This window comes from Perognathus longimembris, unplaced genomic scaffold (genome assembly GCF_023159225.1).
Source record: "Perognathus longimembris pacificus isolate PPM17 unplaced genomic scaffold, ASM2315922v1 HiC_scaffold_5241, whole genome shotgun sequence".
In the NCBI taxonomy this organism is placed as follows: Eukaryota; Metazoa; Chordata; class Mammalia; order Rodentia; family Heteromyidae; genus Perognathus; species Perognathus longimembris.
The window spans coordinates 316759-337369 of NW_025960647.1; the positions used below are offsets into that span (position 1 = coordinate 316759).

A 20611-nucleotide genomic window follows, 5' to 3' on the forward strand; every position below is an offset into this window, starting at 1 on the left:
AGGAATTGAGTTTCCTACGGATCCACAGAACTGTTAATGTCTACAGTAGGCATTCTAAGTGTTAAAAACAGTAAAAAAAAAAAAAAAAAAAAAAAAAGCTGGGCGCTGGTGGCTCACACCTGTAATCCTAGCTATTCAGAAGGCTGAGATCTGAGGACTGAGGTTCAAAGTCAGCCCAGGCAAGAAAGTCCGTGAGATTATCTCCAGTTAACCACTAGAAAACCAGAAGTGGCGCTGTGGCTCAAATGGTAGAGTGCTAGCCTTGAGCAAAAAGCTCAAGGACAGTCAAGGACAGTGCCCAGGCCCAGAGTTCAAGTCCCAGGATGGCAAAAAAGTGGGCAGTTCAAAGCGTTTCACAGCTGGAGATATGTGGACAGAGGAAGTGAAAATGAGATGTTGACCAGGTGTTGGTCAAAGAGAAGGTAACTCCACATCATATGCCTCTGGAGCTCTATGTTCAGACGTTTGAGGAACCTCCACACTGCTTTCCAGAGTGGTTGGACAAGTGTACACTCCCACCCACAGTGTAATAGGGTTCCCTTTTGGCTGCATCCTCGTCAGCGTTTGTATTGTCAGTTTCCTTAATAACGGCCCTTCTAACTGGGGCAATACTGCCCAGAGCAATTCACATATTCAATGTAATACCCATCAAAATCCCAACAACTTTCTTCAAAGAATAGAGAAATCAATAAAAAATTTTATATGGGGGGGCTGGGAATATGCCTAGTGGCAAGAGTGCTTGCTGTGTATACATGAAACCCTGGGTTCAATTCCCCAGCAGCACATATACAGAAAATGGCCAGAAGTGGTGCTGTGGCTCAAGTGGCAGAGTGCTAGCCTTGAGCAAAGGGAAGCCAGGGACAGTGCTCAGGCCCTGAGTCCAAGGCCCAGGACTGGCCAAAAAAAAAAAAAAAAAGAGTCTCACAGAAAAAATAAATTATATGAAATAATAAAAGACCCTGAAGAGAAAAAACAATCCTTAGCAGGAAGAACAGTGCTGGAGGAATATCAATACCAAACTTCAAGCTGTATTTATAATAACAAGAACCGCATGATACTGGCACAGTAATAGGCCTGAGGACCAATGGAACAGAAGACCCAGAAATGAACCCACAGCCCCATTCCCACCTAAGGTTTGATAAAGGAGCCAAAACACAGATTGGAAGGAACACAGCCTCTTCAACAAATGGTTCTAGCAAAATTGGCTAATTTATGTGCAAAAAACTAAGCTAGACACTCTTATATCACCCTGCACCAGAGTCGATTCTCAGTGGATCGAAGACCTCAGTGTAAGGCCAGATACTGTGGAAATGTTACAGGACGAGGTAGGTTCAACACTAGGTCTTCTAGGTATTGGTTGAAACTTCTTTTTTTTTTTGCCAGTCCTGGGCCTTGGACTCAGGGCCTGAGCACTGTCCCTGGCTTCTTTTTGCTCAAGGCTAGCACTCTGCCACTTGAGCCACAGCGCCACTTCTGGCCGTTTTCTGTATATGTGGTGCTGGGGAATCGAACCCAGGGCCTCATGTATACGAGGCAGGCACTCTTGCCACTAGGCTATATCCCAGCCCTGGTTGAAACTTCTTAAGACCCAGAATCACAACAAATCAAAGGAAGCCTGGGTAAATGATTTCATCAAACTGAAGAGCTTCTCTGTGGCAAGGGACTCAGCTAACAAGAGATACAGAAAGTCCACGGAATGGCAGCAGAGTTTTTTTTTTTTTTCTTCCAGTTTTGCGTCAGACAAGGGCCTCATATCTAAAAACACAATTAGAGCTCTAAAAATTACTTCCCCCAAAAGAACCCCGGATTTCTTTTTTTTCTTTCTTTTTTTTTTTTTGGCCAGTCCTGGGGCTTTGACTCAGGGCCTGAGCACTGTCCCTGGCTTCTTCTTGCTCGAGTCTAGCACTCTGCCACTTGAGCCACAGCGCCACTTCTGCCGTTTTCTGTATATGTGGTGCTGGGGAATCGAACCCAGGGCCTCATGTATATGAGGCAGGCACTCTTGCCAGTAGGCCATCTCCCCAGCCCCCCCCCCAAGATTTCTTAAAAAGAAGTAATTTATACTTGAGAGATGACATGTTATTTCGTGTGTGTGTGTGTGTGTGTGTGTGTGTGTGTGTGTGTGTGCGCCAGCAATAAGGCTTCAACTCAGGGCTTCCTCACTCGCTTGGCTGGTACTCTGCTACTTGAACCTTCACGTCCAGCTTTTTGCTAGTTAATTGTCGTGAAGAGTCACTTGGATTTACCTGCCCAGGCTGGCTTTGAACTGGGATCTTCAGATGTGAGCCTCGTTAGTAGCTAAGCTGATTGGCGGTGAACCACTTGCCCCATGGTCTCTTTCTGAAAGCGTGGTTAGAGTCACTAGAGGCTCCTTGAAGCCTTTCCTCTCTTGCTGGTTGGCTTCGTGTGGGGATTGTCTGCGTCCGCAGGAGTAGGTTTATCTGCCGGCCTTGCCAGCCTTCTCTCGGGCTCTTCCTTTCCCTGCTTTGCCGGAGCTCATGTTAGCCGTGGAGAGGACGCCTGTGGCCTAGTAGGGGTCTACCTCGAGAGGCCGGGCTTCCGGACGCTGCCTCCCTTATCAGGACGGTTTCCCCTGCCCCGCCTGTGGTCCTGCGGTTCTCTTATCATCCTCCGCATCTGTCGGACAGGCCGGCTCCTTGGGTCCATGTCACCACCTCCTAGCATTCACGTGGCAGAGATCATGGTGTTCTTATCTCTTTCGGGAGCCGCTGGGCTAGCAACTGCTTTTTCCACACCGGGTGACTCACGCGTCACGGTTTGATTTGGAGAGGCGAACTTTCTGGAAGCACTTTGATTCCGATTTCAACTGGGGGCTCAGTGGAGTCATCCCCCTCGGCCCATTGCTTCCTGGGGCTCAGGTTGCGGAGGACGCGAGGCAGTTCACGGGGCGCTTTGCGCCGCTCTGTGGGTAGAGTGGAGAAGGGACTTGCACGGCTCCTCGGGAAATAGCCCCAGTGCCTTGGTGCTTGCTATTTCACGTCTCGAAACTGCTGTTTAAGGCTTGGGTGGTGGTCCCAGCCCGCAATCCAGAAACAGGGAGGCGGAGGCAGAAGGGTTGTGAATTCAAAGCCAACCAAGGCTACTGGAAAAATAAGAACCCACAGACAAACCAACCCAAATACTAACAGAACAAACAAAACCATTCCAACTGTTAATCATTCAAATGTAACAGGAACTAGGAAAAAAGAAACATGATGGATGGAGAAAGAAGATATATAGATATAGATAGATAGATAGATGTAATGTAATATTAAACAATCGTAAAAATTAAACCGTGTTATTTGTAGGAAAATGGATGCAAAAGATAGATATCCTATTGAGTGAGACAAGACAAGCACAATGAAACTATAGCAAGATTTTTTTTAATCTTCTGGTGATGGTTCTGGGGCTTGAACTCGGGGCCTAGGCACGGTCCCTTGAGCTTTGCTGTTCAAGGCAAGTGTTCTACCACTTGAGCCATCGCTCGACTTTTGGATTTGGTTGTTTTTTTTGGGGGGGGGTGGTGGTTCATTGGAGATGAGAGTCTCCTGGACTTTCCCGCCCAGGCTGGCTTTGAACCTGGATCCTTAGATCTCAGCCTGCCGAGGCACTGGGGGTCCAGGCGGGGCCGCGGGCCCTGGGCTGTGTTTCTGTCCCCCGCGTCTGTAGGAGTCGGTGGTGGCACTCTGCAGCTGACAGGCAGGGGGAGCTGGGGCCCTGGGCGCTCGCACCCCAGGGGCGGCCCGGGTTCGTGTCCTCCAGCCTCCTGGGGCCACGGCGGGACGTGTGTGGGGCTCCTTCAGGTCAGGCCCGGGATGCTTGGTCGGGGCGTGTCTCCTTCCCTGGGGTAGGGCGCTCGCCCGGTCGCAGGTCAGATGCCGGCAGCTGTGGAGTCCGAGGAGGGAGGCTCGCTCGAGAAGGATGGCTTGGAGCACTTCACCTAACACAGGTCAGGAAGCCGGCTGGCTGGGCAGCCCTGGAGGCGGCGTCCACCTCTGAGGACGACAGGGAGGACCACACGTGGCTGGGATGGAGGCTGGGCATGGCTGGGGTGGAGGACGGGGGCGTGGCTGGGGTGGAGGACGGGGGCGTGGCTGGGATGGAGGTGGGGGCATGGCTGGGGTGGAGGACGGGGGCGTGGCTGGGGTGGAGGACGGGGGCGTGGCTGGGATGGAGGCCGGGGGGCGTGGCTGGGATGGAGGCCGGGGGCGTGGCTGGGATGGAGGCTCAGGGCGTGGCTGGGATGGAGGCCGGGGGGCGTGGCTGGGATGGAGGACGGGGGCGTGGCTGGGATGGAGTCTCGGGGGCGTGGGTGGGATGGAGGACGGGGGCGTGGCTGGGATGGAGTCTCGGGGGCGTGGCTGGGATGGAGGCTGGGGGCATGGCTGGGATGAGGCGGGGCGTGGCTGGGATGGAGGCCGGGGGCGTGGCTGGGATGGAGGCCGGGGGCGTGGCTGGGATGGAGGCCGGGGGGGCGTGGCTGGGATGGAGGACGGGGGCGTGGCTGGATGGAGTCTCGGGGGCGTGGCTGGGATGGAGGCTCTAGGCGTGTGGCTGGGATGGAGGACGGGGGCGTGGCTGGGATGGAGGATGTGGGCGTGGCTGGGATGGAGGCTGGGGGCGTGGCTGGGATGGAGGACGGGGGGCGTGGCTGGGATGGAGTCTCGGGGGCGTGGCTGGGGTGGAGGATGGGGGCGTGGCTGGGATGGAGGACGGGGGCGTGGCTGGTATGGAGTCTCGGGGGGCGTGGCTGGGATGGAGGATGGGGCGTGGCTGGGATGGAGGCGGGGGCGTGGCTGGGATGGAGGCTGGGGGCGTGGCTGGGATGGAGTCTCGGGGGGCGTGGCTGGGATGGAGGCTGGGGGCGTGGCTGGGATGGAGGCTGGTCGTGGCTGGGATGGAGGCTGGGGGCGTGGCTGGGATGGAGGTGGGGGCGTGGCTGGGATGGAGGACGGGGGCGTGGCTGGGATGGAGGCTGGGGGCGTGGCTGGGATGGAGTCTCGGGGGCGTGGCTGGGATGGAGGCTGGGGGCGTGGCTGTGATGGAGGTGGGGGCGTGGCTGGGCTGGAGGACGGGGGCGTGGCTGGGATGGAGGCCGGGGGCGTGGCTGGGATGGAGGTGGGGGCGTGGCTGGGCTGGAGGACGGGGGCGTGGCTGGGATGGAGGCCGGGGGGCGTGGCTGGGATGGAGGACGGGGGCGTGGCTGGGATGGAGGCCGGGGGGCGTGGCTGGGATGGAGGACGGGGGCGTGGCTGGGATGGAGGCCGGGGGCGCGGCTGGGATGGAGGCTCTAGGCGTGTGGCTGGGATGGAGGACGGGGGCGTGGCTGGGGTGGAGGCCGTGGGCGTGGCTGGGATGGAGGCCGGGGCGCGGCTGGGATGGAGGCTCTAGGCGTGTGGCTGGGATGGAGGACGGGGGCGTGGCTGGGAAGGAGGCCGGGGGCGTGGCTGGATGGAGGCTCTAGGCGTGTGGCTGGGATGGAGGACGGGGCGTGGCTGGGATGGAGTCTCGGGGGCGTGGCTGGGATGGAGGACGGGGGCGTTGCTGGGATGGAGGACGGGGGCGTGGCTGGGATGGCGGTGGGGGCGTGGCTGGGATGGAGGCTGGGGGCGTGGCTGGGATGGTGGGGGCGTGGCTGGGATGGAGGCGGGGCGTGGCTGGGATGGAGGCCGGGGTGTGTGGCTGGGATGGAGGCTGGGGGCGTGGCTGGGATGGAGGCCGGGGCGTGGCTGGGATGGAGGATGCGGGCGTGGCTGGGACGGAGGCGGGGCGTGGCTGGGATGGAGGACGGGGGCGTGGCTGGGATGGAGGACGGGGGCGTGGCTGGGATGGAGACGGGGCGTGGCTGGGATGGAGGATGGGGGCGTGGCTGGGATGGAGGCCGGGGCGTGGCTGGGATGGAGGACGGGGGCGTGGCTGGGATGGAGGCCGGGGGCGTGGCTGGATGGAGGTGGGGGCGTGGCTGGGATGGAGGCCGGGGGCGTGGCTGGGATGGAGGTGGGGGCGTGGCTGGGATGGAGGTGGGGGCGTGGCTGGGATGGAGGACGGGGGCGTGGCTGGGATGGAGGCTGGGGGCGTGGCTGGGATGGAGGTGGGGGCGTGGCTGGGATGGAGGACGGGGGCGTGGCTGGGATGGAGGTGGGGGCGTGGCTGGGATGGAGGTGGGGGGGCGTGGCTGGGATGGAGGACGGGGGCGTGGCTGGGATGAAGGCTGGGGGCGTGGCTGGGATGGAGGTGGGGCGTGGCTGGGATGGAGTCTCGGGGGCGTGGCTGGGATGGAGGCTCTAGGCGTGTGGCTGGATGGAGGACGGGGCGTGGCTGGGATGGATTCTCGGGGGCGTGGCTGGGTGGAGGTTGGGGGCGTGGCTGGGATGGAGGACGGGGGCGTGGCTGGGATGGAGGACGGGGGCGTGGCTGGGATGGAGGACGGGGGCGTGGCTGGGATGGAGTCTCGGGGGGCGTGGCTGGGATGGAGGATGGGGGCGTGGCTGGGATGGAGGCCGGGGGCGTGGCTGGGATGGAGGCTGGTCGTGGCTGGGATGGAGGCTGGGGGCGTGGCTGGGATGGAGGTGGGGGCGTGGCTGGGATGGAGGACGGGGGCGTGGCTGGATGGAGTCTCGGGGGCGTGGCTGGGATGGAGGTGGGGGCGTGGCTGGGATGGAGGACGGGGGCGTGGCTGGGATGGAGTCTCGGGGGCGTGGCTGGGATGGAGGCTGGGGGCGTGGCTGGGATGGAGGACGGGGGCGTGGCTGGGATGGAGGCTGGGGGCGTGGCTGGGATGGAGGCTGGTCGTGGCTGGGATGGAGGCTGGGGGCGTGGCTGGGATGGAGGTGGGGGCGTGGCTGGGATGGAGGACGGGGGCGTGGCTGGGATGGAGGACGGGGGCGTGGCTGGGATGGAGGTGGGGGCGTGGCTGGGATGGAGGACGGGGGCGTGGCTGGGATGGAGGCTGGGGGCGTGGCTGGGATGGAGGCTGGTCGTGGCTGGGATGGAGGCTGGGGGCGTGGCTGGGATGGAGGCTGGTCGTGGCTGGGATGGAGGCTGGGGGCGTGGCTGGGATGGAGGCCGGGGGGCGTGGCTGGGATGGAGGACGGGGGCGTGGCTGGGATGGAGTCTCGGGGGCGTGGCTGGGATGGAGGCTCTAGGCGTGTGGCTGGGATGGAGGACGGGGGCGTGGCTGGGATGGAGTCTCGGGGGCGTGGCTGGGGTGGAGGTTGGGGGGCGTGGCTGGGATGGAGGCAGGGGCGTGGCTGGGATGGAGGCCGGGGGCGTGGCTGGGATGGAGGCTGGGGGCGTGGCTGGGATGGAGGCTGGTCGTGGCTGGGATGGAGGCTGGGGGAGTGGCTGGGATGGAGGTGGGGGCGTGGCTGGGATGGAGGACGGGGGCGTGGCTGGGATGGAGGACGGGGGCGTGGCTGGGATGGAGGTGGGGGCGTGGCTGGGATGGAGGTGGGGGCGTGGCTGGGATGGAGGACGGGGGCGTGGCTGGGATGGAGGTGGGGGCGTGGCTGGATGGTGTTAGAAATCCTTCCCGTGTGGAATCCCAGCAGGGCGGATCCACCTTCTGTGCGGCCTCTGCGCTCAGGGATGGCTGTGCGTGCCTGAGGCCAGGCGCCTCCGCGATGGGGGGTGATGGGGGGGTGGGGTGTGGGGTGGGGTGCGGGGAGAGGGTGGGGAGGAGAGGGCGGCAGGGAGAGGAGGAAGGGCGGCAGCCCGGTATTCCTGTGGGCACGCTATCCTGTGGTGCAGATCCAGGCAGTTTATTTTTATTTATTTTAGTTGCCAGTCCTGGGGTTCGAACTCAGGGCCTGAGCTCTGTCCCTGATGTTCTTTTGCTCAAGGCCAGCGCTCTGCCACTTGAGCCTCGTCTGGCTTTTTCTGTGTATGTGTTGCTGAGGAATTGAACCCAGGGCTTTGTGCACGCTAGGCGAGCACTGTACCACTGAGCCACCTTCCCGCTCCCCCCCCCCCCCCCCCCGGTAATCCATAACATCCGTGTTACCCTCCGCAGGGTCACGGTTCTTGGCCAGAAAGGAGCCCAGAGCAGTTCTTCCTTGAAGCTAGAGAGGGGCTTGTGGGTGAGGAGGAACACAGCGCTCGAAAGTGAGCGGGGATGAGAGCCGCACGCCCGTGTTGCAGGCTGCATCTTTATTGATTGGGGGGGGGATCACTGGAGGTTTCCCGGGCTCAGGCCGAGGCCTGCTTTGGAAGGACCCGGGTGACCGGAGCCGAGCCCCGCTCCGGGCCTGCTCTGCGGGGCTTGGCCGCTAGCCGCCCTTTATCACGCTGTCGATCCAGGGCATGTAGTTGGTGATGCGGGTGAAGACGGCAGGAGGCTTTGCCGACCACCGTCCATACGACACGATCCCGTGGGCCACCCCCGCACACAGCAGGGGCCCCCCCGAATCTCCCTGCAGGGGAGAGGAGGAAAACCATTGTGAACAGAGGCCGTCCTCTCCTAACTCCTGTCCCAAACGACCCAGCGTCTCCATGTGGAGCCCACAGTTGGGGGGGGCCCCTCTTCGGTCTGGGACTCGCTGCTTTCGGCCGTGTTCCTCGCAGCCCGCTCCCTTCTCTTCTAGAGGCTTCTCTGACACGTGGATGGGAAGGATTTGGGCAGAGAAAAGTGGGATGCAGGCGGGCACGGTGGCTCACGCCTGTAACCCCAGCTACTCGGAAGGCTGAGATCTGAGGATCACGGTTCGAAGCCCGTTCGGGCAGCGTATTCCGTGAGACTCTCCTCCCCAGTTAACCACCAGAAATCTGGAAACGGTGCCTCGGGTCAAAGTGGTGGAGCGCCAGCCTTGAGGGGAAAGGCTCCGGGCAGCGCCCAGGCCCCGAGTTCAAGCCCCACGACTGACAGGAAGGAAGGAAGAGGAGAGAAAGAACAAGGAAAGCGCTGGAGCGCCAGGAGCCCACACACCCAGGCGGCAGCCGCCGTCGGGGGCAGCGGCCGGGCCCCCCTCCCCCCCCGCCCCTCCGCCCCGGGGAGGAGATGCAGAGCCAGGCTGACCTTGTACGCGGAGCGCGTGCTGTCGGGGTTGCCCACGCACAGCTGGTACTGGTTCTTATAATGCCAGAAGAACCCGCACTCCTTTCTGTCCATGATCCGCAGCTTCACCTCCCTCAGGGTGGCGGACGTGGGCTGCATGACCCCCGTCCGTCCCCAGCCGGCGGCCCGGCACAGCCGCCCCGGGTGGAGGAAGTCCGACGGGGCGGGCAGCCGAGCCACGTCCACGGCCCGGCTCAGCGCGGCGGCTGCTCCAGCTGGGAGGGCGACGGGGCGTCAGGGCACAGCCGCCCCGGGTGGAGGAAGTCCGACGGGGCGGGCTGGCCGGGGGCGGGCTGGCCGGGGGCGGGCCGGGAGGGAGGGCTGGGAGGGAGGGCGGTACCTTCAGCAGCATGATGTCGTGGCGGTGGGTGAACGGGTTGTACTTGGGGTGGGCGATCTGTTGCGCCGCCGCCAGCTTCTGCTGCGTGGCTTCCGGCCTCGTCACGTTGTGGGCGCCCAGCGTGACCGTGATCTCCCTGTTGACCAGAGGGGGGGACAGCTGGCCTGCCTCCCCCAGAGGCCGTGCTCCCGGCGGCCCGCTCCTCAGCCGGAGTGCTCCCGGGACCCCGGGGGTCCTCACCGGGGACCGCGAGGACGGGAAGGGCCTGGGGAGCGGGGGTCGTGACCCGACTGGCCCTGCTGGGAGCCCTGGCTCACCCCGGAGACGGGGGGGGGCGGGGGGGCAGTGAAATGGCCCCGGCGAGCGGACGTCTGTGGCCGGGCCACGCGGGCCTCTGGTCCCGAGCCGGTCCCCCCCCACGCGGGGAGGGCGAGCCCGGCCCTTACCTTCCCTGGCAGTGGGCGGCCGTGAGCACGAACCGCGGGCTCACCAGAAACCCGCCGCAGCTGCCGCGCTCCCCGCGCTCCGAGGTGACCTCCAGGAAGGCCATGTAGGGCCGCGAGTGCGGCTTGCACTCCACGCCCCCGATGATCTCCTCTGCAACACAGAGCCCCGACGGCGGGCTGCCCGGTCGGTTCTTTGGGTCCTTGGCGACCCCAGCCCGTCCGCCGCCGCCCTCGCCTCCGCGGCCGCCCTGCTTTCTCACGTGTCACGTTTTTTCCGGGCCCCGTCCCCGCCGCCCCCGGGGGCAGAACCGTGGGTGTGGTCAGGAGATTAGGCCAGGGGGAGACCCGTGTCCGGATTCTGCTGGTTCTATCTAACCCTCCCTGCCCGCGGGGGCTGTCGGGAACACGGGGGAGACTGGGAAGGAAGAGGCCGGGGACGGTCCGTCCAGGTGGAGCTCCCCGCACACTTGCAAAGGCCCTGCGTCCAGGCCAACGGCTGGGAAGCCGGGGGGGGGGGGAGGGAGGGGGGACACGGAGGGACTCACCGGCCCCGGCCCCCGGAGGCAGGAGCGCGGCCAGCAGGAGAAGCAGCAGCGGGGACCCGCCGGCGGCGTCCATGCTCGGCTCTGGAGCCGTCCTGCCCGCCGCCGCGGCCTTTATAATGAGGCGGCGAGGGGAGGCCGCAGACCGCAGAGCCCGCCGTCGGGCCCAGCGGCCGTGCTTATCAGACGTTCTCGTGACTCCCGTCGCCTCCACTCGCTGTGACTGTCGATCAGATCCCCAGCGGGGCGACCTGCTTATCACAGCATCGCTCCAGAAGCACAGCAGCCACGCCAGCACGGAGGAGGCGACCACGGGCCGCCAGCTTCCTTTTTCTCGGCCTTGAAGGCCACATTGGTTTTTGTGACAACACTCTGCTCTGCCGTTGGCACACGAAGACAGACACACACGCCAACAAATACGGGAACATCAGAGGAGCAAAGCTGTACCTTCAGACCAGGCGTGGCCCGGAGTCGAAGATTAGTCCGTCATTGTAGCCAAACGATTAGTAGAATAATAGAACCGAGAAGGAAGAAAGAGGGAGACTTTACCAAATACCTGCAATACGTCTGCCCCCGGTAACACTCTACACGTGTGTTCTCATTTAATCATTGTAACACTACTTGGGGATTTCTGCACGTAATTATGGAGCATGTAACGGAAGCTACCAGCAAGACCCCAAACTCTGTCAGGGTCTGAAACTCACAGGCTTTCCGTGCTGCTCATTTTAATGATATGGGAAGTGGACGATGAGGAGATCATTCAATGAATGGAGAAAGACAAATACACACATAGGAAAGACAGGGTTTGTTCTGGGTGTCAGTGACCCACCTGTAATCTTCACTACTCATGAGGATGAGGTCCTGGAAGATGGCAGTTCAAAATGAACTGGGGCAGAAAAATCAGAGAGACTCCATTTCAACCTAGCAACAAAAAGCCAGGCTGAAGGCATGGTTCAAGTGGTAGAGCCCCAGCTGTGAGCATGAAAGCTGAGTGAAAACTCAGTGCTCTGAGTTCAAGCCCTAGTACTGGCACATCACACAGAAGATAGCATTTGCATATAGGGAATCAGAGCTTTCTTCGTGTACGTAGAGAATCACACTTGTTTTGACAGCAAGATGTTATCTACGACTGTCGTTATTTGAGGTGTATTTATTTATTTATTTATTTATTTTCCCAGTCCTGGGGTTTGGACTCAGGGCCTGAGCACTGTCCCTGGCCTCTTCTTGCTCAAGGCTAGCGCTCTGCCACTTGAGCCACAGCGCCGCTCCCGGCTTTTTCCGTGATTGATTGGAGATGGGAGTCTCGTGGATTTGTTGCCTGAGCAGCTAGGATCACAGGTGTGGGCCACCGGCTCATTTCTGTTTCATTGCTGTGGTGTCAGCCTGGGGCTTGAACTCAGGGCTCACACTCTGGCTTACCTTTTGTGGTGCTCTGCCGTTTGAGGCATGCCTCCGGTTCCTCAATTTTTATTTTTAGTTTTTACTCTAGCCCCATGGTGTTTCCTTCACATCGTCCCGCTTTCCTGAATTGCAGTCAAGGAGACGCGTACGCTGGCCCAGGATACAGATGGGCTGTCTGTTAGCATCTTAGGTAGCTTATTTATTTAATGTGGGGCTTGAACTCAGGCCTGAGTCTGGCTTTTGTTCTTGTGGTCAGTCCTGGGGCTTACCTCTGAGCCTGGGCGCCATCCCGGAGCTCTTCAGCTCAAGGCTAGCGCTGTCACTTGAGCCACAGCGCCACTTCTGGTTTTCTGGTGTCAATTGGAGAGAAGAGTCTCACAGAGTTTCCGGTCTGGGCTGGCTTTGAACGGCGATCCTCAGATCTCAGCCTCCTGAGTGGGTAGGATGACGGGTGTGAGCCACTGGCGCCTGGCTAGGTCTGGCTCTGAACTGTGATCCTCAGATTTCGCAGAAGTGTGTGAGCCACTGGTGCTAGACCAAAATCTTAAGTGGCTGTTTGTTGTTAGGCAGAAGCATTCTAGGTGTGGTAAGGAAAGGTCTGGGGTTCCAGGCTTGAGCTAGTAGTATGCTGGCCTCGGGGTTCTTTGAATAACAGGACTTGAGAAGAGTCCTGGTAACGTAGCTAACAGCTTATATTGTGTGTCCCCCTCCTGCATTCCCCCAGATCTACCCGTAGCCATCTGTCAGTGACTATAAATTACAACATAAATCAGAAAACCAACTCTTGGTTGGGATTTCTGTATCCCGGGCAGGACTGAGGACTTGGAGCGTCGGTGAATCCCAGTCAGAGGACGCGTATAGAAACCAGCCGCGCAGCTTTGGCTGGCCTCCTGTCTCTCCAGGTTCAGATTAGCGAGAGAATAGACCTATTTAGTCCCTGCCATACTCCTCACAGTGACTCGTGGAGAGAAGGCTCTCACGATAGGACATGGGAGAAAATGGCAAGTAAGAGCCACCAGAGCGCTGTCCGCCGAAGCATTATACTGACAGAGCGATTCTGGCAGCGGCTCGAGCGCGGATTACTGACCGCTTCGGGCACGATGGGTCCCCGCACCTCCCGGCTCCCGCGTCGGATCTGAGCGGACGGCGCTGGATCCTGGAGAACTGCAGTGGATTATTTATTGTGAGTCTAATCAGGCGTTAATAGATTGCTTGGCTGAGTTTTCTGGTCGTTCGTGGCAGCTCTTTGTTTTATTTCAGATTCCTTAGGATTTTCCTCGTAGATCCCCGTGGGATGTGTTATTTATTCCTTTCGGATTTACGTAGCCTGATTCCTTCTTGTTCTGTGGGAAGTGGTTAGCCCTGCAGCGGAGCGCTGAGGAGGACCGGAGAGCGGCGCTCTTCCATCCTTCCCCACCTGGAGGAAGGGAGGGCATCTCCTGAGTCTTCCATCATGGAGTATGATGGAGATTCCCTCTATCAAGTTGAAAAAGTTCTTTTAGTTCTTGACTGTTAGGTTTTACTTACTTATTTTTTTTTAAAAGGTTGGATCTTGCCAGAGACCTTTTTGCATTGATTGAAATGATCACATTTTCTTAAAATGGCAGCTTACGCTCGTGGAATTTTTTTTTTTTTTTAGTGTTCGCCAGCCTTTGTAATCTTGGCTAAGCCTCCCTGGGTCATGATAGGTCATTCCTCTGTACGTGGTCCCTTTGTTCTTGCTAAGCGTGTTCGCGTTTCTCACTGTGCTCGTGAGGGCCGTCGGTCCTCTGTAGTGAGCCCTGTACTGGAAGACGAGCACGGGGCGCCGGAATGGAAGGAAAAGAGGGGGAGGAAAATGCGTGGACACACGTGGAAGAAAAATGCAGCGGGGGTGTGGCGAAGGAGCTCGGGGTTCCTTAGGAATTCCGGAAGGCATAATCCTTTGTGGAGGCTCCCAAAGGCCGAGAGAGGGGTGGAAAAGAGAGAGAAAAGAGTTCTCGCTTACTATCAGGAGAGAAGTGAACTAGCAGTTGTCTCAACGTTGACAGGTCACTTAAGAGTATGGTCAAGTGAAGCCAATCAGGGTCATGCTAAGAGCGTTAATTGACTTGCTGGGTTATTATCATTATTGTGTGTGCTGGTACTGGGGCTTGAACTCAGGGCCTGGGCACTATTCCTTAACTTTTCCACTCAAGATGGGTGCTCTACCACTTGAGCCACACCTTTTAGGTGGTAAAATGGTCAGTAAACATGTGTATCATAGCCCTTGCTACCCAGGCTGGCTTAGAACCACGATCCTCAGATCTCAGCCTCCTGAGTAGCTAGGATGACAGAAGTAATCTGTCTTCTGGCCCCTGGCCCCACTAGATTCTTCAGAGGGTTAACGCATGCATAGAGGAGGAAGGCAGTGAGGCTCGACCTTGGAGGTTTTGTCCGTGATGGAGTTTCCCGTGACCCTCCGGGGTCCTTACCAGTTACAAGATGCAGTGGGCACCTGGTTAGCTCTGTGCATTCGTTTGGGAAGTTCAGCTGCATACCTGATGCTTATTATTTCATGTGTGAAGACAGCCTCACAAATGAACCTGCATATTTTCACGGACAATGGATATTTTTATTTCTTCTATGTTTTAGCTGGGGCATATTTGTAGATCTCTTTTATTTTTGCTTTCATCAAAAGGGTGTTTTGGTATTTGTTTTTGCTTCTGATCTTTGCTGTAGTTTAGTTTTAGCTGTGCTTCTGGATCTTCCCTTGATCTCTGAGGACCTCTCTCTCTCTCTCTCTCTCTCTCTCTCTCTCTCCCTCCCTCCCTCTTTCTCCATCTGAATTCTTGCTGGTGCCGGTATAAGTGTCTGTGGACAGGACATCCGGGGAAGGGAAAGGCGGTGGGGAGGGAGGGCTCTCTCTGAAGCTGGGCTGGATGACAACAGGAGCTCCTTGCCTGGGTTCTCTCTGCTGTTGCGGGATCCCTGCGGGCCTGATGGTGTTCTGCGTGGTCTTCTGCCCCGTCCCCCTCCTTCACCAGCGTTCTGGCGGTGCTAGGTAGTCCTCATGCGAGTTCAGGGTAGCTTGCCCCCACTCACAAGGTGGGTAAAGTCCCCCCCCCCCCCCCGCACAGGGGTGCTTGTCTTGTAAATCTTGTGATGCTATCTGTCCCTGTAGCAGTTCTCTGCGTCTTAGAACCCAGCCCAGCAAAGGCGAGCCCCTCTCTGGTGGGGCCTCTTGGCACCCACTGCCCTTTCCACGCGCCTCGAGGAAGCTGGCTTGCTTGGTAGCTGCCGTGCGAGTGGAGCTAGGCAGCTCTTGCTCCAGCCCGGCGGGCGTCAGAGGGCTCAGCCTCAGGATTGTCTTCCATTCTCCCGCCTGTAGCTTCCCTCAACTGAGGGGTCGATTCCAGACTCTTCCATTACACTTCTAGGACCTGAAAGCCATGGTTCCCCCCCCACCCCCCAGATCACAGTTCTTCCTTGTAGCTCCTCATTCTTCCTGCGTTTCTTTGCCCCTCAGCCTCCCGCGTAGCTGGGATTTCAGGAGTGAGCCGCGGGCGCCCGGCGCCTTCCAGCCTTTTGACAGTTAAGGGAAGGTGAGAGCCCGGTGGGCTTTCCTGCCTGTGCTGGCTTTGAACTGTGATGCTCCGTTCTCAGTCTCCTAGCGGTTAGGATTACAGGGACGAGCTCCTTATTTCTTGTAAGAAAAAGCTTTTTAAAAACTCTTTCTAATTGCCTTATATCCTAGTTCCCTATGGTTCTAATTTCCTTCTATCCTGTGCGTGGCTGGCATAGTTCTGTAACCGTGTGGCCACAGTGAAGGGACTCGGCCAAGACCTACGGCGAGGGACCGCGGTTCCAGTGCTTGCCGGAGGAAAGACAAAGCTTTCCTCAAGTGTCCTCCATTGACTGGCAAACACTTCTTTCTTCCTCACGAAACCCTCCTCCAGCCTGTGCTTTTGGGATGGACGCATTTAAGTCCCTGTTCAGAGGCTCTAGACTCAACCGCAGCGGAATCCTGGTAGCCCCCCGAGGCACGCCCCCCGAGCCCCCCTTGCACGCCGGGGCGAGCGTCTCCACCTCCGCTCCCCCCCTCTTCTCCGTCCGGTGGACGCGGTAACGCGGCGGAGGGGCCCGGCGCGGTGGCTCACACCGTCATCCCAGCCGCCGGGCCCCGAGGGCTCGTGGGTCTAGGCCGGTCTGCCCGAGACACGGTCGAGAACCCATCCGGCTCGAAGCATCTGGGTGTCGTGGTGTAGACTTGCCGTTCCAGCTCCGGGAGCAAGCATGGAACGGGGGGATCACCGTTCAAGCACGAGCTGGGGACAAAGCGAGGCCTCACCTCAAAATAACCAAAGCCAAGCAAAGGGCCCCAGAGCCGGGCTCAGCGCCCAGCACCGCGCCCCGCCTGCCGCAAGGCCCAGGGCCGCCACAGACCGCGTGAGGGTTAGGGGAGACGCTGCTCATAAATGATTAGACATACTAGGTACTGCTAGTTTTTATTACTAGCCTTCCATATCACTAATCTCTTCCAAGAGTGTGTGAACAGAATGGTCTTGCTTTCAGTTGTGCCAGGCTTTTGCATCCGTGTGTGTGTGTGTGTGTGTGTGTGTGTGTGTGTGCCAATCCTAGGGATTGAACCTTGAGATTTTGTGCTCAAGGCTATTGCTCTAGCACTTGAGCGATGACTCCATTTCCAGCTTGTGTGTGTGTGTGTGTGTGTGTGTGCCTAATTGGAGATAAGCTTCGTGGGCTTTCCTGCTCAGAGTGGCTAGGATTACAGGTGTGAGGTACCGGTGCCTGGCTTGTACCAGGATTTCTTTTTTTGCTTTATTTGTTTTTTTTGCCAGTCCTGGGGCTTGAACTCAGAGCCTGAGCACCGTCCCTGGCTTCTTTTTGCTCAAGGCTAGCGCTCTGCCACTTGAGTCACAGCGCCACTTCCGGCTTTCTCTATCTATGTGGTGCTGGGGAATCGAACCCAGGGCCTCATGTGTAGGAGGCGAGCCCTCTTGCCACTAGGCCACATTCCCAAGCCCCTCCAGCCCTGTTTTGAGGAATAGTTTGCCTGTTCCCTGGGCTTCTCCAGCGCTGTGGAAACGACACCTCACTCTCTGTGTTGCGTCTAGGGGGCTGAGGGCCGGGGTGATTAGCAAAGCCTGTGCCGCTCTTGCTGTGCATTCTTCCCGTAGCTCACCTCCGCCCTCTCTGCGTGGCCTTGAGTCACAGGGCACAGAGTTAGACCTGCGCCTGGCAGCCCCCACCTTCCGGTCCCTCTCTCTTGCTCCGTGTGCGATCTTTGGACGGTAACCGTGTCAGCGCGCCTGTCAGCATTCTCCAGACGAGATCCCACGAGTCAGAGACGGCGTGGCTGATGAGGCGGCGCGCGGCCTTCTAGCTGCAAATGACGGACCACGCGCCGTGGGGAGCCGCGCAGACCGCGGGGTGGAGTCTGTCGTGGATCAGACGCTGGGCGGGGGGGGGGGGGCACCTGGCGGGCGGGGCGGCGGCTGGGTCTCGGTGGCGCGGCCCCCGCCCTGTCCCCTCGTGCCCTTCACTGTTCCCATTTTCTCAGTGTATATTCATTGTGGAAGGAGTTTTGCCACGATCGCCTCACTGGTGCGTGCACTGTAATTCACGCAGACGAACCTCAGCGACTGCTCTCTTTCCTCTTGTTCCCTTCCCCGTTGTTATGACTCAACAACACCGTTCAGTGAGTTTCGTTATGCCTTTCACACACACACACACACACACACACACACACACACAGTATTTGATGTTATTTGTCCACCTCTATATTCTTTTTCCCTCTCTAAGCAAGTTTTTTCCCCCCTACTCACACAAACAGGTTTAATGTTAGCGTGGAATGCAAAAGATTAGACTAAAAAAAAAATCATTAAAATAAATAAAATTAACCAAGACAGTGACTAGAATAATACTACCGTGATAATCACATTAAGTAGAAAAGCTTCCATCAATATTTCAAAGATGTTACAGATACAGTGCCAGAGTTCTACATAACACACTCAATTAATTTTATAATGTTCCGTATTTCATTAACATGTGACTCCAGAGAAAGCATTATCCAGATATCCAGAAAAACAAATATATATGCCGAGTTGTTAACTCACTGTTTTAAAGTAATGCCCTGTAATATTTGCTCTTGGGTAATTTTAACAAATAATTGTATTTGAGCGATAAGACAAGCAATTGTTTACACAGAACCATATAAATGTTTAGGAAAGCAGTAAAGTTATTCTACCTTGCATCTCGTCACACTTTTTATGAGCTAATTTTCATTTCTTGTGCTTTTTTTTTGGCAGTTCTTGTGCTTAGGGCCTCGAGCTTGCTAGGCCAACACTACCACTTGAGCCACACCTATTTCTACTTCCTTCAAAAAGCTGCCCAGGTTGTTTCCCACTATTAAGGTCAAGAATTTCCAGTGTACAAATAGTTACTTATAATAGCCAGTTTATCTCATTTCATGTAATATGGTAAAACCCCAATGTCTCTATATTTCTTTGGAAAAAAAACTACACCTAATTCTAAGAGTATGGTAAGAAACAAACCACCTTAGTAAACGTATTTTGTTTTTAGTGAGCAGCACATAGCAGACCTGTAAACTTACTAAATGTACTGGACTACGAAGAAATGAAGCCAAACTTTAGAAAACTACAACGCAGGGAAAGATTCAAGTTAAACATGTATTCCTTCAGTTAGAAATCATCCCCTTTACGATAGTCATTTGTGATCTAGACTCACAATATGTCCTGGCCTAGAGTCATCTTTTCACGTCACTACGCTTGCGTTAACGATGCTTTTTTTAAATCTCAGTCCAGTCCGTAGGGAGGTCACTGTGTGGCAGAAACAGCATGTTGTAACTCTACAAAGAGTAAAGCCTTTCGGCACTGGCTCCTTGGACAATTCTCTTAAGATTTTTCCTTTAGGAACCTCCGACGCCTGTAGTTTTCTTCAGACACTGTGCGCCTAACTTTTTATAGAAACCAACATTCTCTGGTAGACATTCAAGAGTAATCTTCTAACAGTTCAGTTTCTTGTTGAACAAATTCAGACCTGATAGTAATGATTCGCCACTCGTAATTAACGTTAGCCGTTCATCACTAGCAACGACGCTTCCCTCTCCTAGCACAGAAATGGATGCATTTCTGTTCTAGTACCGGAGTTGCCATAGCAACCGTCGGTCCCAGGGTCACAGTAGTCCCCAGATTTCCCCATCTGCCCCGAAGATCCCATCCATCGCCCGGGTGGACGGCTCCGGTCGCTGTCGGCTGGAAAGTCGGCCGCACGAAGAGGCCTCCACGCCAGACCTTCTCCGGGGCGTGTCGGGGAGACAGCTGGAGGAAATGTGGTTCGATTCTGACTCCAGTCCGCTTCTTGGAGTAGACTTGGGTCGAGCATAGGGTGTCATCAGGGTGCATCTTTCCAGGAAGACCTCCCCCCACCCCCCCACCCCGGATCTGGCTGGTGCCAGTCCCGCCTCCACCCACACCGCAGCCCGGAAGCGGTGCCCAGGCCCGGCAGCGCCCACGCCTCCGCCCACCCCGTCTGGGGCCTGAACTCAGGGCCTGGGCACTGTCCCTGAGCGTCTTTTGGCTGAAGGCTGGGGCTCTGCCACCACTGGAGCCACAGATTGGCTTGCAGCTCTGTTGGGAATTAATGAGTGCTGAAGACCTCACGGATTTCTCCATCTGTTCGTGTCCGTCATGGAACGGTGCTTTGACTTGAGCAGCGAGTTGCGGTCGGATAGACTGGGGAGGAGAAATGGCGGTAGGGATGACGCCGACCAGGAGGCATTCTGCACGTACACTGGCAGGATGAACTGAAATGCAGGAAGCGACAAATGAAAAAAGAAAAAGAAAACTGTTTTGAGAGTTGCTAATCAGATCTAGGAGCTGTTGGGTGGGGAATTTTGAGGGTCGGTAGCGTAGATGGCTCTTGCCTGCAATCCCCGCTACTGAGGCAGCGGAAGCCAGCCCAGGCGGGAAGGCCCACGGGACGCGTGTCCACCTGGAACACGCCTGACGGATCACGAGACGCGTGTCCACCTGGAACACACCTGACGGATCACGGGACGCGTGTCCACCTGGAACACGCCTGACGGATCACGAGACGCGTGTCCACTGCAATACACCTGACGGATCACGAGACGCGTGTCCACTTGGAACACGCCTAACGGATCATGGGACGCGTGTCCACCTGGAACACACCTGACGGATCACGAGACGCGTGTCCACCTGGAACACGCCTGATGGATCACGGGACGCGTGTCCACTGCAATACACCTGACGGATCACGGGACACGTGTCCACCTGGAACACGCCTAATGGATCATGGGACGCGTGTCCACCTGGAACACACCTGATGGATCACGGGACGCGTGTCCACCTGGAACACACCTGACGGATCACGAGACACGTCTCCACCTGGAACATGCCTGACGGATCACGGGACGCGTGTCCACCTGGAACACGCCTGACGGATCACGGGACGCGTGTCCACCTGGAACACGCCTGACGGATCACGGGACGCGTGTCCACCTGGAACACACCTGACGGATCACGAGATGCGTGTCCACTGCAATACACCTGACGGATCACGAGACGCGTGTCCACCTGGAACATGCCTGGTGGATCACGAGACGCGTGTCCACTGCAATACACCTGACGGATCATGGGACATGTGTCCACCTGGAACACACCTGACGGATCACGGGACACGTGTCCACCTGGAACACGCCTGACGGATCACGGGACACGTGTCCACCTGGAACACGCCTGACGGATCACGGGACGCGTGTCCACCTGGAACAAGCCTGACGGATCACGGGACGTGTGTCCACCTGGAA

At 57.8% G+C, this 20611-nt stretch overlaps 1 protein-coding gene and 1 pseudogene across 1 annotated transcript; both read right to left on the minus strand.

The window, feature by feature from the left end:
* Window positions 1–8267: 8267 nt before the first annotated feature.
* On the minus strand, window positions 8268–10456 carry LOC125345047 (mast cell protease 4-like). Its single transcript, XM_048337298.1, is given in 6 exon segments — window positions 8268–8411; window positions 9014–9258; window positions 9261–9267; window positions 9393–9528; window positions 9839–9989; window positions 10384–10456. Coding segments are annotated over 6 exon segments (756 nt in total).
* An 8218-nt stretch (window positions 10457–18674) lies between these two features.
* Window positions 18675–19164, minus strand: LOC125345048 (annotated as a pseudogene).
* Window positions 19165–20611: the final 1447 nt, after the last annotated feature.